Here is a 16335-nt window from a genome sequence, read left to right on the forward strand (position 1 = left end):
AGACGCAGCTTGTCAAATTTATTGAGGAGCGGAGGAGTCGCGGTCACACTTTGTCAATGAGATGAATATCTCACGCGAGTTTCGTGTGAGCCGTTGATGGCTCCAGCGATTCGTGGCCAGGCACGGATTTTCGATGCGGCGGCGAACGACTATGTGCCAGCGACTTCCCAACGCCTACAAGGATAAGCTGTTGAGATATGAACGTTACGTCATCGGGCTACAGAAGGAGCACAACTACTTGCTCTTCCAGGTTGAAAATGCTGATCAAAGACCCGTGTACTTCCAGATGCCCATGGACATCACTCTGTAGGAAAAAGGCTCGATATCTGTAAGCGTAGTGACAGGCAAAAACGCCAGACTACACTGCACAGTTATGTTGTGCGCTTTGGCAGACGGTACCAAACTGCACCCGTACATAATCTTCAAGCACAAAACGCTACCCAGCACTCCACTGCCACCAAGGATTGTTGTGCGAATCGAAGATAACGCATGGATGAATGGTGACTTAGTCTGTGACTGGCTTCGCACAATCTGGGAGAAGAGACTGGGCGCCATGTTAGCACAGCGATCGATGCTGGTGTTGGACTCGTTTCGAGGCCACTGCACTGACGCAGTGAAAGCACGCCTCACCCACCACCACACTGACCTCGTGATCATACCCGGTGGCATGACTTCCATGCTACAGCCACTGTACGTCTGCCTCAATGAGCCGTTCAAGGCACATGTGAAGCGACTGTATGCCGAATGAATTGCCGAGGACCGTTGCGCCCTGACACCGACTGGGCGCTTGCGGAGGTCAGACATTGCGCTGCTGTGCCAGCGGATCATGGATGCGTGGGGGACGATTCCGGCCGACATGGTGCGCAAGCGATTCAAAAAGTGCGGCATCAGCATTTGCTTGGATGGCACCGAACACGGTTGCGTCTTCGAGAGCGGTGATGAAGCCTCGGTTGGCAGCAGCTACAGCGGCGAGTCGTGCAATAATTGACGGGACAGGAATAGGCGCCGTCAACGTTGCAGCGATGGCTTCGAAATAAAGTTGTTTTGTAAAGGAGATTTTGATGTGCTGGGCAGTTCTGACTTCTCAAAACAGTTTTTTTTTAAGCTAAGCATGCGGGTTATATGCTAGATTTTTTTTTTTTCGTTTTTTCGGGGAGTTCAAAGTTAGGGGTACAGGTTATTTGCGAGGACGGGTTATGTGCGAGAAAATGCGGTATTTTAGTAAGCTTGTCTCATTAGCTTTCTCTTTAAACTGGTCATGCCCCATGCAATTCATTACTATTTGATATTTTCATTGCCCTGCAGTTAGAATGAAACCATGCATCCTGCAATCAAAATCTGTGCTTGCACAGCTAGTAATAATGCCTTACGCAAAAGCACTAGGTAGCTAAGACTACTAAACAATGCTCCTCTCCTCGGCCACTGCATTTGTAGCTCAATTGCTATTCAGAAGGATAAGTTGATGGAAATTCCATCATTAGTAGGATACGAGATATCATTGGCTATTAGTAGGTCACGGAAATTAAGTGGCACAGGGACATTGCCTAAAAAATATCAAAGGCTTACTATTATGATCTTGAGGCTTTACATGCAGGTAACCACACAATTCTTTGTGAGGCATGTTTTTAATTTTTTTTTTTTTTTAAGCGAGAAAAGGGTTTTTATACTAGTTAATGGGGTATTCCCAGTTCCTGCCAGGCCCTGGTTATCTTGCCTGAACGCAGAAGTACATGTTAGTATGTGCCTCATTCTGTACAGAGAAGCCTCAATGTGGTAGACTGAAGTAGAATTAACGATTCACTCTGTTATATCATAACTTGCTTTTTGTATATGAATAAAGCAAAAGTTTTATTGAAATTGTAATTACAGAGGTGACACATAAATGCTCTTGATTAAAATCAATGGGGCAGTAAGAAAAAAAAACTTAACCATCTCTCTGTCATAGGAATCGGTATAATGCTAAAGTAAAACGTGTCTTCATAAAAGTAGTGCTTATTGTGTAAGGATATATGCAATCTTGGATGACTTCTCTCGTTGTTTGGCAGCTGTAGCTTTTTGATGTGCCTGCACCTATGTTGATGCCTAGTGGCACATATCCATCACAATGACTAACGATCATGATCTAACCGCTATGGTAGCTGATGTTAAGATATACCTGGATGCACCGTGTCATGAGCACCGCGTAGAGATGACATCAACAAGCAAGTAAACACTGGTATCAATATGCACTTCTTTAAAGCGTTGGGAAGTGAGGGGAAAAACGGCACAATGTTCGTTCTTGAGTAATAGGGTAACCTACGCCTGTGCTCATGGATGAACTACCACACTGCGTTTCAGCAACACGGGAGGCGGAGGTCCATAGCTTGAGCATCAAACGCACGCAGGCGTTTGATGCTCAAGCTATGGACCTCGTATGTTCCATTGGCCTCTGTCTCACTGCACCAAAGTATGACATTAGCCTATTGACATTTTTGTCTTTCTGCAGCACCTATTGCAGAAGTTTTATCAGCCAGTGCTGTCATACACGATGTGGTTTGTGTCGGAAAAAGACGATTGCAAGTGGAAGCTGCTTCACTGTAACAGTGAGCCGTCACACGCTTACACGAAGTGAAAAACAGAATATGTAACTGCATCTACAGTAACTTCCCAGTGCAATGGCCAATGTTCCTCACTGGTATCGAGATGCTTTAGCTACATCCTTCAAGGTTGTGGGCAATCTCATAGGCCATGCTTTATCTTTGTTGTCGCCGCATTGTTTCATATCGGTGCTAGTAAGTGTCGTGACACATTACTTCAGTGCACTCTTCACAGACTGTGGCACCGTGCCGCTTAGGCCTGCCAACACAGAGAACTGGGCAACAGAGAGCACCATGCAAGAGAGAATGCATGAGGCATAAGGCGCGTTTGTGGAGTGTCAGACACGTGCCTCGATAACTTTGTGAGGAGAGTGCCGGGTGCTTATTGTCTTGGACCAAGAGGTCACAGGTTCAATTCCCAGCAGCGGAACTTTTCTCTCTAGTTCTTTTTTCTTTCTGATTCGTTAGTTTTCATTTTATCAACGTCATATTCGTGATGGAAATACATCACTGAAGTCTTCGTGGATCCTGGCATAAAACACTTTCATGTTAAAAAAAGTAATTTCAGTGGCTTAAAAAAATTGTTTCACTTGAGGTTTAGCAATCGCAACTTAATGTCACACCACCAAGGTCCTCATGTGATGACGGCCATTTGTAATGCATAAAGCGGACAGATACAGGCCCAGCGCACTGTGGAAGTGAAACTAGAGCGAAATGTGCTCATTCTGCTAGTGAGACTTGCAAATCAAAACATCAAGTGCTGCTTATAGTGGTGGGATGCCTTCATTATCATGTTCACCGAACTGAACCACTTGCTTTCACTGATCAGTCTGATAAATGCACTACATCCAGAACTATCCCATGCTATAAAGACAAAAGAACTTAGGTCTATAATCACATCTTTGCAGAGTCGCAATTTTAATTGTAAATAACGCAGAGGTTCAGGGGAAGATGGAAGCCTGAAGCGATAAAAAATTCTTGAACTCTGTTTCAGCCTTTAAGAAGACAAGACCGCTTGTCAAAACGTTGGCTCCAGCGACTCCACGTGTGCACGAATAAACCTCATGTGGCACCTTTGTTTATTTATATCTGAGCCTGGCGAAGCACCCGTGCATCTGGAAGTGAATCGGACAGTTTTGCCAGGCATAATTTGTAGTTTTATTCCAGTCTTGGGAATACACTCAAACCTGATTATAACAAAGTGGCATCTTACATGAAAATAAGTGTGTTATATCTGAAAATTCGTTTTAAAGGTATATTTTCAATATTATATTTATTGAAAGTCGATTTTTTTCACATACTTCATTATAACTGATATTTCGTTATATCTGGGTACATTATATCGAGGTTCGATTGTATGTAGGAAATGGGGAGGAGGAATAGAAGAAAGAGTACACAGTGTGTTGGTGGCTGCTGCATACCATTCAGATGACATAACAGTGATAGCATTTCTTTACCTTTAACCATAGTGCTCTACCAGTTTCTTTGTACGACCGCCCCAGCTAGGGAGGGGGCCGGGCTTCTGCACCTTCCGACATTTTAGAGGACTCCGGCGCGCTCTCCTCTGTGGGCATCGAGTCTGCCTGTGGTTCGGCTGACGGGGTCGCGAATGTGTCAGCGCAATTCTTGCGTACTTGATCAATGTCTGTGAGCCACGCCTTCTTTTGTCTGAACAGCCACCAGCCGAACACTCGTGGTAGACTCATTTTACCAGCTGTCCACTTGTCCCAGACTCTGTAGTTTAGAATGTAGACGGTGTTACCTAGGGCGAAATTTCAGGTAGTGTCGTCCGTGGATTTATCGTGATGGGCTGTCTGGGTCTTGGGTGCAAAACACATGCCTAGTCTTGTCTGCAACTTGTACCCCAAAAGTACTTTTGATGAAGACAACCCCTAAGGCTGTAGGGCGTTCCTACACTTGCATGAAATTCTAGACAGGGCGTTGTTACTAGCATCAATTTTACTATCAAATGAATTTTTTTATTCAACACATACACACACACAGATGGTCACATGATGCAACATATGCATGTCAAGGCTACACATGAGTGTTCATGTGTGTGTGCTGTTTCATGAGTATCTACCAACTTTCTCAAACTTTACCAAATCTACCAACTTGCCCAAAACTATTTTTTATTTTGCTCTTTCTAAATATTTGACTTCTGGAAACATTAGACACTCTCTTGCACTCTCAAAACATTCAGCTTTCAGGCAGAACAAAAATGATCAGAATTAGATGTTCCAAGGCTGAGAAAAGGTTGTCAGTAGATTGTGAGGTTATGAAAAAAAAAAACAGCGAAAGAAAACCAAGCTCTGTTGGTAAATGAATAAAGATAAAAGACTGTTACGGCTAAAATAATGATCCAGGTGGCATGAAGATTGTTCTGGTTTTGAATCGATAGTTGCAGAATCCAAAAATGGAATTGTTTTTTTTTTACACTTAGTCTCAAGAAAAAAGCCTAATTGGCAGAACCTCGTGACATTGTCATCAATATGATGTGATCAGGGGCTTTTGGGATCTTTCTGATGTTTTGCGTCTTTGACAGCTTTGATTGGCATCACAGCCAGAGAGGTTTGTGGTTTGCACTCTGCTAGACTGGTGCACCATGAAGGCTATCATGTCTCTGCTCCCTCACTCTGTTGTTGGATAGCTGTCTATGTAATTCTGGCCGCTTACACCAACAATGTTTTAGGGGACACATTCTTGACCTTGAAATGGGGGCTGGGTGGTATGTGCCCTATAATAGACAAATTTTATCAGGGGAACATTCGTGATGTTTCACACCTTGGCTGGCATCACAACATCTGTCATGTCATTCCTTGCCACACTTGGGCCCCATTTAAGAAAGTGCTCTATGTCACAAAAATTTAAAAGCTTACGGGACCTCATAGCACTCTATGACTTTAGCACTGGTTTGCTAAGATATTTTAAGTGCTTTTAAAACTGACACCAAAATCGATATGTTAAGACGTTTATTGGCGAACACTCGGCGATGTTTCACGACAGCGACAGTCAATGCAGAGACCGACTCTGCACGAGCTGCTCTTCTTCTTATGAAAAGGGTGATCCACTAGAAGGTGCTAGAGAGGACTACCCACTGTTCGAAGGCTTTGCTACAACTACCCCGGGTATGAAAAGGGAGCCGCCTGGCTACCGAACAGCTGGTTACTATGAGCGGGTCATGGTAGGCCTTGAGGCGCTCCACGTTAAGAATGTCGCGCCCTCGACGGCGCATGTCCGAAGATGGTTCGATGGGTTCAATAAAGTAGTTTATAGGGGAAGTGCGTTCGATGACACGGTAGGGGCCTTCGTATTTGGGCAATAGTTTTAAAGATAGGCCAGTTGCAGTGGTAGAGATCGAGAGCCAGACGAGCGCTCTAGGGAGGAACATGTGCGCAGTAGTGCTGGCGTCGACGCGAATGCTTTTTTGCCGCTCTTGATATTGCGCAGTAAAGGTCTTTGCAAGCTTTCGACACTCTTCAGCAACCTTGGCTGTAGCAGAAATAGGCACCCACTCGGACGAATATGGCTTGTGTGGAAGTATTGTGTCGATGGTGTGAGACGGGTGCCTTCCATATAATAAAAAGAAGGGTGAAAAGCCAGTAGTGCTCTGAGGGGCGGTATTATATGCGTAGGTGATGAAGGGTAGAATGGAATCCCAATTTGTGTGATTGGCGGCGACGTACTTGGAGAGCATGTCGCCGAGCGTACGGTTGAAGCGTTCGAAGAGGCCATTCGTCTGCGGGTGGTAAGCAGCAGTTTTGCGTTGAACAACGTTGCACTCTTTGAGAATGGCTTCAAAGACTTCAGACAGGAAGACGCGGCCTCGATCACTGAGCAGTTCCTGGGGTAGAGCATGTCGCAGAATGAATCGTTGGAGCAGGAAAGAGGCCACATCGCTCGCTGTAGTCGCGGGGAGAGTGGCCGTTTCGGCGTATCGCGTGAGGTGGTCCACAGCGACAATAGCCCAGCGGTTACCTGCCGACGTTAGTGGAAGTGGCCCATACAAATCAATGCCAACGCGCCCAAACGGCCTGGCAGGGCAAGGTAGAGGTTGCAGACCTACCGGCGACAGGTGCGTTGAAGCTTTGCGGCGCTGACAATCTACGTAGGAGCGAACGAATTTCTGCACGTAGCGCCAAAAGTACCGTTGGCGAATGTGGTGGTAAGTCTTCGATACCCCAGAGTGCGCACATTCGGATCAGAATGAAACAATTCGCATACGTCAGAGCGCAGACTGCGAGGTATGACTAGTAGCCACTGGTGGCCGTCACCGTTGTAATTACGTCAGTGGAGGAGGTCGTCGCGAACGGCGAAACGGTGGGCGTAACGACGCAACGCGTGAGTGAATGGCGTGTATGGATCAGTCAGCAAGTCTATCAGTGAGGCAATCCATTAATCCTTGCGTTTTTCAGTAGCAATGGTATGAATGCTAATCGAAGAAATGGCAAGGTGAGACGCGGAGTTGTGGGCATTGTCGTCAGGCAAGGGAGAGCAGGACAGGGCGTTGGCGTCAGCATGTTGCCTTCCGTTGCGGTACAGCACGCGGATGTCTTGCAGGCGAAGTGCCCACCGGGGGAGACGGCCTTAGGGATCTTTCAATGACGACAACCAGCATAGTGCGTGATGGTCGGTGACGACATCAAATGGGCGACTTCGTAAGGGCCCAGACGATTGCCAAACATTCTTTCTCAGTGACGGTTTAATTCGTCTCGGCTTTAGTAAGCATACGCCAAGACATATTCCGAGAACCCTGGCTTGCGCTGCGCAAGGACAGCGCCGAGGCCGACACCACTGGCATCTGTGTGTACCTCTGTAGGGGCCGTTGGGTCGTAGTGGCGGAGTATGGGAGGCGACGTCAACAAACGACGGAGTGTTGTGAAAGTGGCATCGCACTGTGATGACCACGAAGGGTGAGGCCCGTTACTTCCGAGGAGTTTCGTCTGCGGCGATATGATAGTCGCGAAGTTTCGAATGAAGCGCCTAAAGTAGGAACACAGTCCTACGAAACTGCGCAGTTCCTTGGCGGATGTCTGCTTGGGGAACTCGGTCACGGCCCGAAGCTTGGCTGAATTGGAGAGAATTTCGTCCTTGGACACGGCGTAGCCGAGTATTGTCAGCTGCCGAGCTGCAAATCGGCACTTCTTTAGGTTCAGTTGCAGACTGGCATCACTCAGACGCGTTAAAACATGCCGTAGGCGTTGAAGATGCGTCGAGAAGTCCGGAGCGAAAACGACGTCTTTGAGGTAGCTCAGGCACGTGTGCCATTTCAGGTCACGCAGAACCGTATCCATCATGCGCTCAAAAGTGGCGGGTGCATTGCACAGCCCAAACGCTATGACATTGAATTCGAACAAGCCGTCGGGGGTGACAAAAGTGGTCTTCGATCGAGCGTCCTCAGCCATAGGTACTTTCCAGTACCCTAAGCGCAAATCGAGGAATGAAAAGAATTCTGCTCCTTGCAGGCTGTCAATCGCGTCATCTACCCACGGTAGTGGGTACACGTCCTTACGAGTGATCTTGTTGAGGCGTTGGTAGTCCACACAGAACCGTACAGAACCGTTCTTCTTCGCGACGAGACCGACAGGAGATGCCCAAGGGCTGCTAGAGGGTCGAATAACATCGCGGCAAAGCATGTCGTGGACTTGCTTGTTGATCACATGGCATTCTGTGGGACATACACGACATGAACGTTGCCGTAGTGGTGGCTGTGCGCCTGTGTCGATGCGGTGCGTAATGGTGGATGTGCGGCCGAGAGAAGGTTGAGCGACATTCAAAGAAGAGCGGAATTCTTTCAACAGGCCCAAAAGCTGGGAACGCTGGCCCGGCGTAAGGTTGTCGGGAATGGAAGGGCCAAATACATCATCAGATTATGAAGCAGATGTAGAAACAGCACTAAGCATACTGGAACTTGAGCAGTGCATGTCATCGGGTTGACCCATAACTTGTGCGTCTTCGATGGGTTCCACGCTGCCGAGACATTTCCCTCGCACCAACGCAAAGCTGTACGAGCATGAGTTCAGAACAAAAATAGTGGTGCTGCCGTGAGTGACTTACACGGTCGTGAAAGGAACCAGCAAGCCTTTTCTGATGAAAACATGATGAGATGGCGAGAGGAGTGGAGCGGTGTCAGAAAGACTTGGTCAGTAGACCGACACCGCCGCGGACAAGTTTGCAGGCACTTTCGTGTCGTCTCTGAAGAGTAACTTGCTCACAGCAGATGGACTGTCGGCCGGCGTCAAAGAAGAGAATTGTGTGAGCTCTATTTCTGCTGGTGCGCAATGAATGACGGCGTCGTGGCGGGAGAGAAAATCCCATCATAGGATGACATCGTGAGAGCATGAAGGAATTATGATGAATTCGATGGCATACATCACATCCTGAATCATGAGGCGGGCTGTGCACATCGCTGTAGGGTGAATGCTTTGGGCGCTGGCTGTACGGAGGGAGAGCCCGGAAAGTGGCGTAGTCACTTTGCGCAGTAATAGGCTAAGTTTTGCGTCCATGACGGACACGGCGGCTCCAGTATCTACAAGGGCAGATGCACGGACACCATTCACAAGCACGTCTATCACGTTCGATGGGCTTTCCTGAGGGCTACCGCAGTTTGACAGCATCGCAGCCCTTGCCTCGTGGACTGTGAGTAGTTTTCCTGGTCGCCCTCGAGTAGACGTGTCCGCATCGGCGACTCTGAGCGACGTCGTGGAGATGGTGAACGGCGAGTAGACGGAGCGGGGCGAGACGACGGTGACATAGGCGGCGGTTGGTCATAAGAGTGGCTCGATTGGCTGGGAAAGTTGGAGGCGACCTGCAGTTGCTGCACACAATTGCAATAGCATGCTACGTGACCGACGCAACCACAGCAAAGCAGATGGGGCGATTGTCAGAAGTGCGTCATCGGTTCGCGGGTCTCATTCATGTCGTAGAACGCGATGGGCGAGCCGGCTGCTGATATGAGTGCATGGTGGGCAACACTCGGGGCATATGTATGACGTCGGCGTATATAGGCGACACAGTTTATTTGAAGGCCTGGGGTCTGGCGATGGTTTCGGTGTAACTTAGGGGGCCAGGAAATTGGGGCGGGGGGGGGGCAGCCTGGCGACAACTTGGGCGTAGCTGAGTGGCGCAGGTACAAGAGGCGGCTGGTGGTATTCAGGAACGACCTCCGCGATTTTCTGCTGAATGGCTCGGCCGAGGGGAGGTAGAAGTGTACTTGATGGCTGTTGAGCATGTTGCGGGGAAGCAAAAGCCAGTAAAGAGACCTGGCGGGCAACTTCCTCACGCACGAACGACTTGATTTCTACAAGCAAGGTTGTGTGGTCAGGAACTGCTGACAAGGCCGACAGATCAGCGTCACGTGGTGGCGGTCGATGGGTCATCAAGCGCTGCCGCCGCAGCTCTTCGCAACTTTGGCATAATGGAATGACTTCTGCCACAGTGCGGGGGTTCTTGGCCAGTAGCATGGTGAAGGCATCGTCGGGGATGCCTTTTAGAACACCCGTGGTTTTGTCAGCCTCTGACATGTTCGAGTCGACTTTCTTGCACAAGTCAAGGATGTCTTCGATGTAACTTGTGAAGGATTTGCCGGTATTCTGTGCTCGTTCACGTAAACGCTGGTCGGCTTGCAGCTTACGAACGGCAGGACAGCCGAACACGCCGTCGACAGTGGTTTTAAAAGCGGACCAAGTCGGGAAATCGGATGTGTGGTTGCTGTACCACATGCCGGCCTCACTCGCGAGATAGAAAAACAGGTTGCCGAGTTTACCTGCCTCGTCCCAATGATTGGGGAGGCTCACGCGTTCGTACATGGCGAGCCAGTCCTCGACGTCGGTGCCATCTGCACCTGTGAAGACAGGAGGGTCGCGGATGCGGGGCACACTGGGACATGGCGTCAGCATAAGAGAAAGCGTTTGCTGAGCGGCGCCTTGGTGCATGGTAGAAGGCACGGTATGGGATCGCAGCTCCAAGGGCATCGAATGCGGACCGAAGTTGTTTGAAGGGCACAGCACTCTCCACCAAACTGTTAAGACGTTTATTGGCGGACACTAGGCGATTATTCATAACAGCAACAGTCAATGCGGAGACCGACTCTCTGCACGAGCTGCTCTTCTTCTCATGAAAAAGACGACCCACTAGAAGGTGCTGGAGAGGACGACCCACTGTTCGAAGGCTTTGCCACAGATAATAATTATTGGTGTTATCTATAATTACTAGGCACCAACTTATGCTTTATGGCATAAAAAATCACTGACAAAAGTTTGGCTGTCAGTGCTACTTTAAAACTTGTTGCTGCAGTACACCCACATGTACAAACCTACACACACATATTCATTTGCAATGCAAGTGCCTCTGAATTTTAATGACTTTTGCTGGGAATTAATCTTATTCTTCAGAAGGTCCAGGATAGCTTTGTTTGACTAGTAGTCAAGAGTTCGACAAAAGTTCCTCTGGTCAGAATGGGTTGAAACACGGTCACTGACCAAGTCTGATGATGATCTTACGTTTCGAAACCGAATGTGGGTTTCTTGTTCACTGAGCTGGACCAGACGTCTTCGTCAATTATGGAGCCAGTAGGTGATGCAATGAGCGTGTGTAGATAACAGGCATAGTCCCTGTTGTCCTATTCATTATAGCTGGCATTGACTAGATGATTATAGATTCTAGGAGCCAGCGGGATAATGTGTTTTCTTTTGCTTGGCGATGACAGCGACACTGTCCCAGTCAGTGGCATGATTATGTTCATGCGCATGCTCAGAAATGGTATATATTATGTGACTGTTATTAGTGATGTCATGTTTCTGCTCCTTGAGGCATCGGGAGAATTTTTCTGTTCCAGTACACTTGATGGTAATCACTGCACGGTATCTTGTACATGACTCCAACCAAGCTCAAAGAGCTCAACGATAACCAACCTGTACATGTGCGGCCATACCTTATGTTGAAGGAATCAGTGAGGCTCTTTCACGCGTATTTTCAAAATATGATTTGCGCACATCCCTACCAACAAGCTCCAAAACCAGCTTGTTAATCTAAATGATAGGCTGTCTAGTGAGTCATTCTCAGGAGTCATGTGTAAGGTACCGTGCACTGATTTTCGTCAAGTGTACCTTAGCGAAACGTGAAAGTTCTCCCGACACCTCAAAACGCACGAACGTGACATCACTAATGACAATCGCACGACAAAGGCCATTACTGAGCGTGCACATGAGCATAATCACGCCATTGACTAGAACAATCAAGGCTGCTGTCATCCCCACAGGAAAAGAACACGTCATCCCGCCGGCTTCTAAAATATCTAATCACCCAGTCAGCACAAGCTACAATGAGTAGGACAACAAGGACTACGCTTGCTATCTACGCACGCTTGTTGCATCACCTACTGGCTTCATAATTGACGAAGACGTCTGGTCGATCTCGGTGAACAAGGAACCAGCATGCGGTTCCTAAACATCAGATGATCATCAGACTTGGTAGTGACAGTGTTGCATCTCTTTGTTTGATTTCAATGAATACATGGAAGGTAAAACTATTTTGTCAGAAGACAACTGTGGATGATTTTATGTTAGATGGCCATCAACCCAAAGTTGATGGCAACCTGTGTGGCCCACTCCTCAACCCTTGTTTCGATGATTGGGTCTGAGCTGATCAACATGACTTCCCAGTGCTCGAGAGAGGGAAGGGAAAGCTGTTATATTGAAGTTTGTTACATCAACGTTTAAGTGTACAGCCTTTCTTCTCTTCCTTTCTTGCTTGTGCATCGCAGAGTACACTGGCTGCCTATCCTTACCAGCAACAGGGCCTCCTCCTGCCACCAGGAGCCCACTCCTACCCTGCTGCTCCGGTGCCAACAGCCACAAGTGTAGCAGTTGACATGCAGTTACCTTTGCTGCTATCGGAGACACGCTCACAGAACACAGAAGTCCGACTGGATATTTCCAAGCTATCTGACAAGGTGGACACAATCCTTGGAAAGGTTAGACTGCAAGGACATGCTCTTTTTTGTCATATAGGAAAAAAAAAAACCTCTTTGTGTGACCTGTTGCTTGAAACTATACTTGTTACCTTTATTGAAAACCAAGTTCTAACTTGTCAGTAATCCAACAGCTTGAGTACTTGGATCATCCTAATGTAATAATTAGCAATCATGACAAAAAATGGCCTGAAAAGTAAAGTACTATGCGGTATGCTATACATCTTTTGGCCTTCACTCGTGTGGCAGACTAACATGGAAATAACTGTGCACTTCGAAAGCGCATGATGAAATGAGTGAGATCAGTTTCAGCAGACTAGTAAGAACTTTTTTTGTCGGGAGGAAGGTGTTATTTTTTAATATATAGTTGGACATATGAGAAGGGTATGTAGACAATGTACAGACAGTTGGGCTTATATACGCAAGGTGTATGAATTTATGCTTTTAAAACAATTGAAAATTGAAATGACTGCCTATTCGTTGTTGTACTTTTTTCAAATAGCCTGCCTCCTAGCTGAGATAGGCACACCTGAGGAACATTCACACAATGCCAAATGCTTATGATATCATTGATTGTGACATGACGCTGGAGTGATTCATTCAGTTATATGCCCGTCCGGAACAAAAAAAAAAAGGGGGAACAGAAAAAAAAGAAAGGCAGGCCTCATGTCCTGAACAGGACACAGTTCCTGAGCTATGGTATGGGAGAATGCATGGAAGAAATGTCAGTGGACACATGGTGAGGCGAAAGCAGAGAATGCCACTTTTCTGTTGCCAACAAATCTTTTCTTCTTATGGCTTTTCTTATAGGTTTCGCTAAGGGTCCTTTGACTCGTTCGTTACCACGCCTATTCAAATTGACATCCGGTGATCAACGCTTTTCAGTCCTTGATTTTGGCATGTTAAATTTTTTTCTCGTGCACCCAGCACTTTCTAGTAGTTAGTTCAGCCACTCAACTTTCAGAATTTTTTTGAATTCGCCGCATTGGGCAACATAGCAACTTTTTTAGACTTTTGCACGTACCAATGTGCGTGTAGTTGGGAAAACGCATTAGGTTGTGCGAACTTGACATAAGTGTGTGCCCCTCGTGATTATGCTACAGTAACATCAAGTTCTGTTATGAAAAGAAACTTTGCAAGCCAGACATCGAATTGATGTGATAGCTTCGCGATTCGACTGAGTTGAGCTGTAATAATTGTTGGAAATTTATGCCAGCTAATCAATAGAGTGTTGCTAGAAGTCAAGGAAAATTAATTCTGCAAAAAAATTTATTTCCCAAAGTCCGCTGCATATATGAAGTGTGCAAATGGCTCTCACAGCCAGTTTCCAGCCGTTTTGGTTTTGCTTGTATCAATATATCAGACACAGGCCCACATCTAGTGTCACTAGTCGCTCCTATTACGCGGTTCTCACATGTGCATGGGTGTGCATCAGCGCTGCAAAACACATGCGCTGCTTGAAACTGTCTTGCGAGCCTACCTGAATTGAGTGAGAACGAGCTGAGATGTCATGGATGACAGCACCTCAGCTTCAAGTTTTATGGCGACTATGTTTTGTGTCAGCCTGGGATATCCGTAGCCGTTCATTGGTTTGTTTTGTTTACATCTTCAAGTTATCTCCTCCGCCGCAAGTGCATATAGCTTCTGACCTTTGTGCATAATCATGTAGTTACTCAGGTTACGTGCATGGTCCACGCTTCGCTCGGTCGCAGTGTGGTGGTGCTGGCTGCAGATCTTCTCCTAACGGCAAGGATCGGCTGCTGACCCGCAGGTCCCGGGTTCGAATCCCGGCTGCGGCGGCTGCATTTCCGATGGAGGCGGAAATGTTGTAGGCCCGTCTGCTCAGATTTGGGTGCACGTTAAAGAACCCCAGGTGGTCGAAATTTCCGGAGCCCTCCACTACGGCGTCTCTCATAATCATATGGTGGTTTTGGGACGTTAAACCCCACATATCAATCCTAACGGCAAGGAGGCCCACGGAGCACATCGTGGCTCTGACTACAGAGCAGTGCGAAACATTTTAGAACTGCGCGGGATATTCTTTTTTTATTACGATATGCACAAAGATGTAAAGAAATGTGCTTGGATGCATATATTGGAACGCCAACCTATGCGGAGTAAGGTGGCTCATTGAAAACGGTGACCCTAGATGAAATAGTGAAGTTCGTTGGACATCTCATTTACAGAGGGATGATTCACGTCATGGGTATCCAACTGTATTGGAATACTTAGAGACTCTTATTGCAAGGCAACGAAAATTTACTGAGAAGAGTGTACGAGCACACTCGTGTCTCGCTAAAAACCATGCAATGCTTCATTGCATGGCATGAGCAATGAAGCAGCACCTCGGTTCTGATTTCTTTGTTTATGTGAAGAGAAACATTTTGTACAACTTCAATTATTTTTATACTGTTTCTGGGTCATTTATCTACAAAATGTATATTCTGAAATTTTTGTTTTGAATATTTTTGCATATACAGTGAAATCTCGGTATAATGAACTTCAGAGGGCCGCGGCAATTCATTCGTTATTTTGAAAAGTCGTTATATTGAAAGCCCATGAATTAACCATAAATACTTAATTTTCACCGACCAAAACGACTTACCTTTACAACTGTAGGTCCTTAAACTAATTTTTCACGAGAAAAAACAAATGCACAAGTGAATACCAAAAAATGCACATTTAGTTTAAAGAAGTCTGTTTTTTTTTTTTTTTACTCGTACTGCACAAATTTTGCATCGCGAAGGCCTCCAGCTCATCCACATTTCTGTGGTGAAATTTGGTTCATTGGTCGCAACAGCCTGCTTTTTGCCTTCCAGTGTCTGAAGAATATCCACTTTACTTTCTCGCTTAGTGAAAACTGCTTCCGCTTCTTCGTCACAAGCAGCGATGAACTCATTTGTAGTAGTACCGCAGTGCGAACGCCGACTTGCTTTACAGACAAGATAAGTAATCACCGAAAAGACATGACCACGACTGACAAACAAGGAAACAAGGCCTCCTAGAGCACTTAGAAGTGCGGCAGTTTGGGCTAGTTGGTATGACATGGCGATAGTTAAGCGCGAGAACAGTACGACGACAAAGCGCTTATCTCCTTCTTGTCTCCTTGTCGTTCTTTTCTCGCGCTATAACTATCGTCATCTCTTGGAGCACATGTAGAAGCGACAAAAAAAAAAAAAAAAAAAAAAAACGAAGGGTCGCTGCTGTAACCGCCTCTTCCGAAAAAAAAAGTGCTAAAAAAGAAAACTCCTTGTGTTTTGTTTTTTGCTCCCTCGCTGTCTCGGGTTTTTCGCACCCATGCTTCTTGCTCCGCAACTCTTACTCTGCCTCGCTGACCTTGCTCTCCCTTGTTGCCCACACCTCTGCCTTTGTAAACCTGCAGCGACGCGTTTCAATAAAAAGAAAGAAAGAAAAAAAAGCCGCCCTTTCATTTTTTTTTTTTCTTCGCACCGTCGAGAGTCTTTCGAGAAGCAAGGCGTCCGTGCGCTGTCATCTGTTTGCGTACCGCTCCAGTGGTCGCAACGAATTTCAGAACATGAGTTCGTAGTACTGAGGCATTGTTAATATAATGCACAACTAAATTAACGCTCATTATTTTGAAAAGTTCGGTATACAGAGATATATGTCCATGGTGTGGGGCCACACCAACTCTGTTTCACATCACGTGGGAGTGTACACATCACAATAAAGAACACCACGACATGAACAACACGGAGGAACAATAAGAGGCACTGCAGTCTAGCTCGTCCATTGCTTAGCAGCGTTGGCTGATCTAACGGGTAGAGATGA

General features: G+C 46.7%; 1 protein-coding gene across 6 annotated transcripts in view; it reads left to right on the plus strand.

The window, feature by feature from the left end:
- The window catches only part of LOC119160964 (FK506-binding protein 15), a 290382-nt gene that overhangs the window by 129351 nt on the left and 144696 nt on the right, over positions 1-16335 (plus strand). For all 6 annotated transcript variants that reach the window (XM_075880249.1, XM_037413254.2, XM_037413255.2 and 3 more), the window contains exon 14: positions 12340-12549. In XM_075880249.1, the coding sequence (XP_075736364.1) occupies positions 12340-12549 (210 nt within the window). The remainder of the gene's footprint in view (positions 1-12339; positions 12550-16335) is intronic.

Source organism: Rhipicephalus microplus, chromosome X, assembly GCF_043290135.1.
Source record: "Rhipicephalus microplus isolate Deutch F79 chromosome X, USDA_Rmic, whole genome shotgun sequence".
NCBI classification, from domain to species: domain Eukaryota; kingdom Metazoa; phylum Arthropoda; class Arachnida; order Ixodida; family Ixodidae; genus Rhipicephalus; species Rhipicephalus microplus.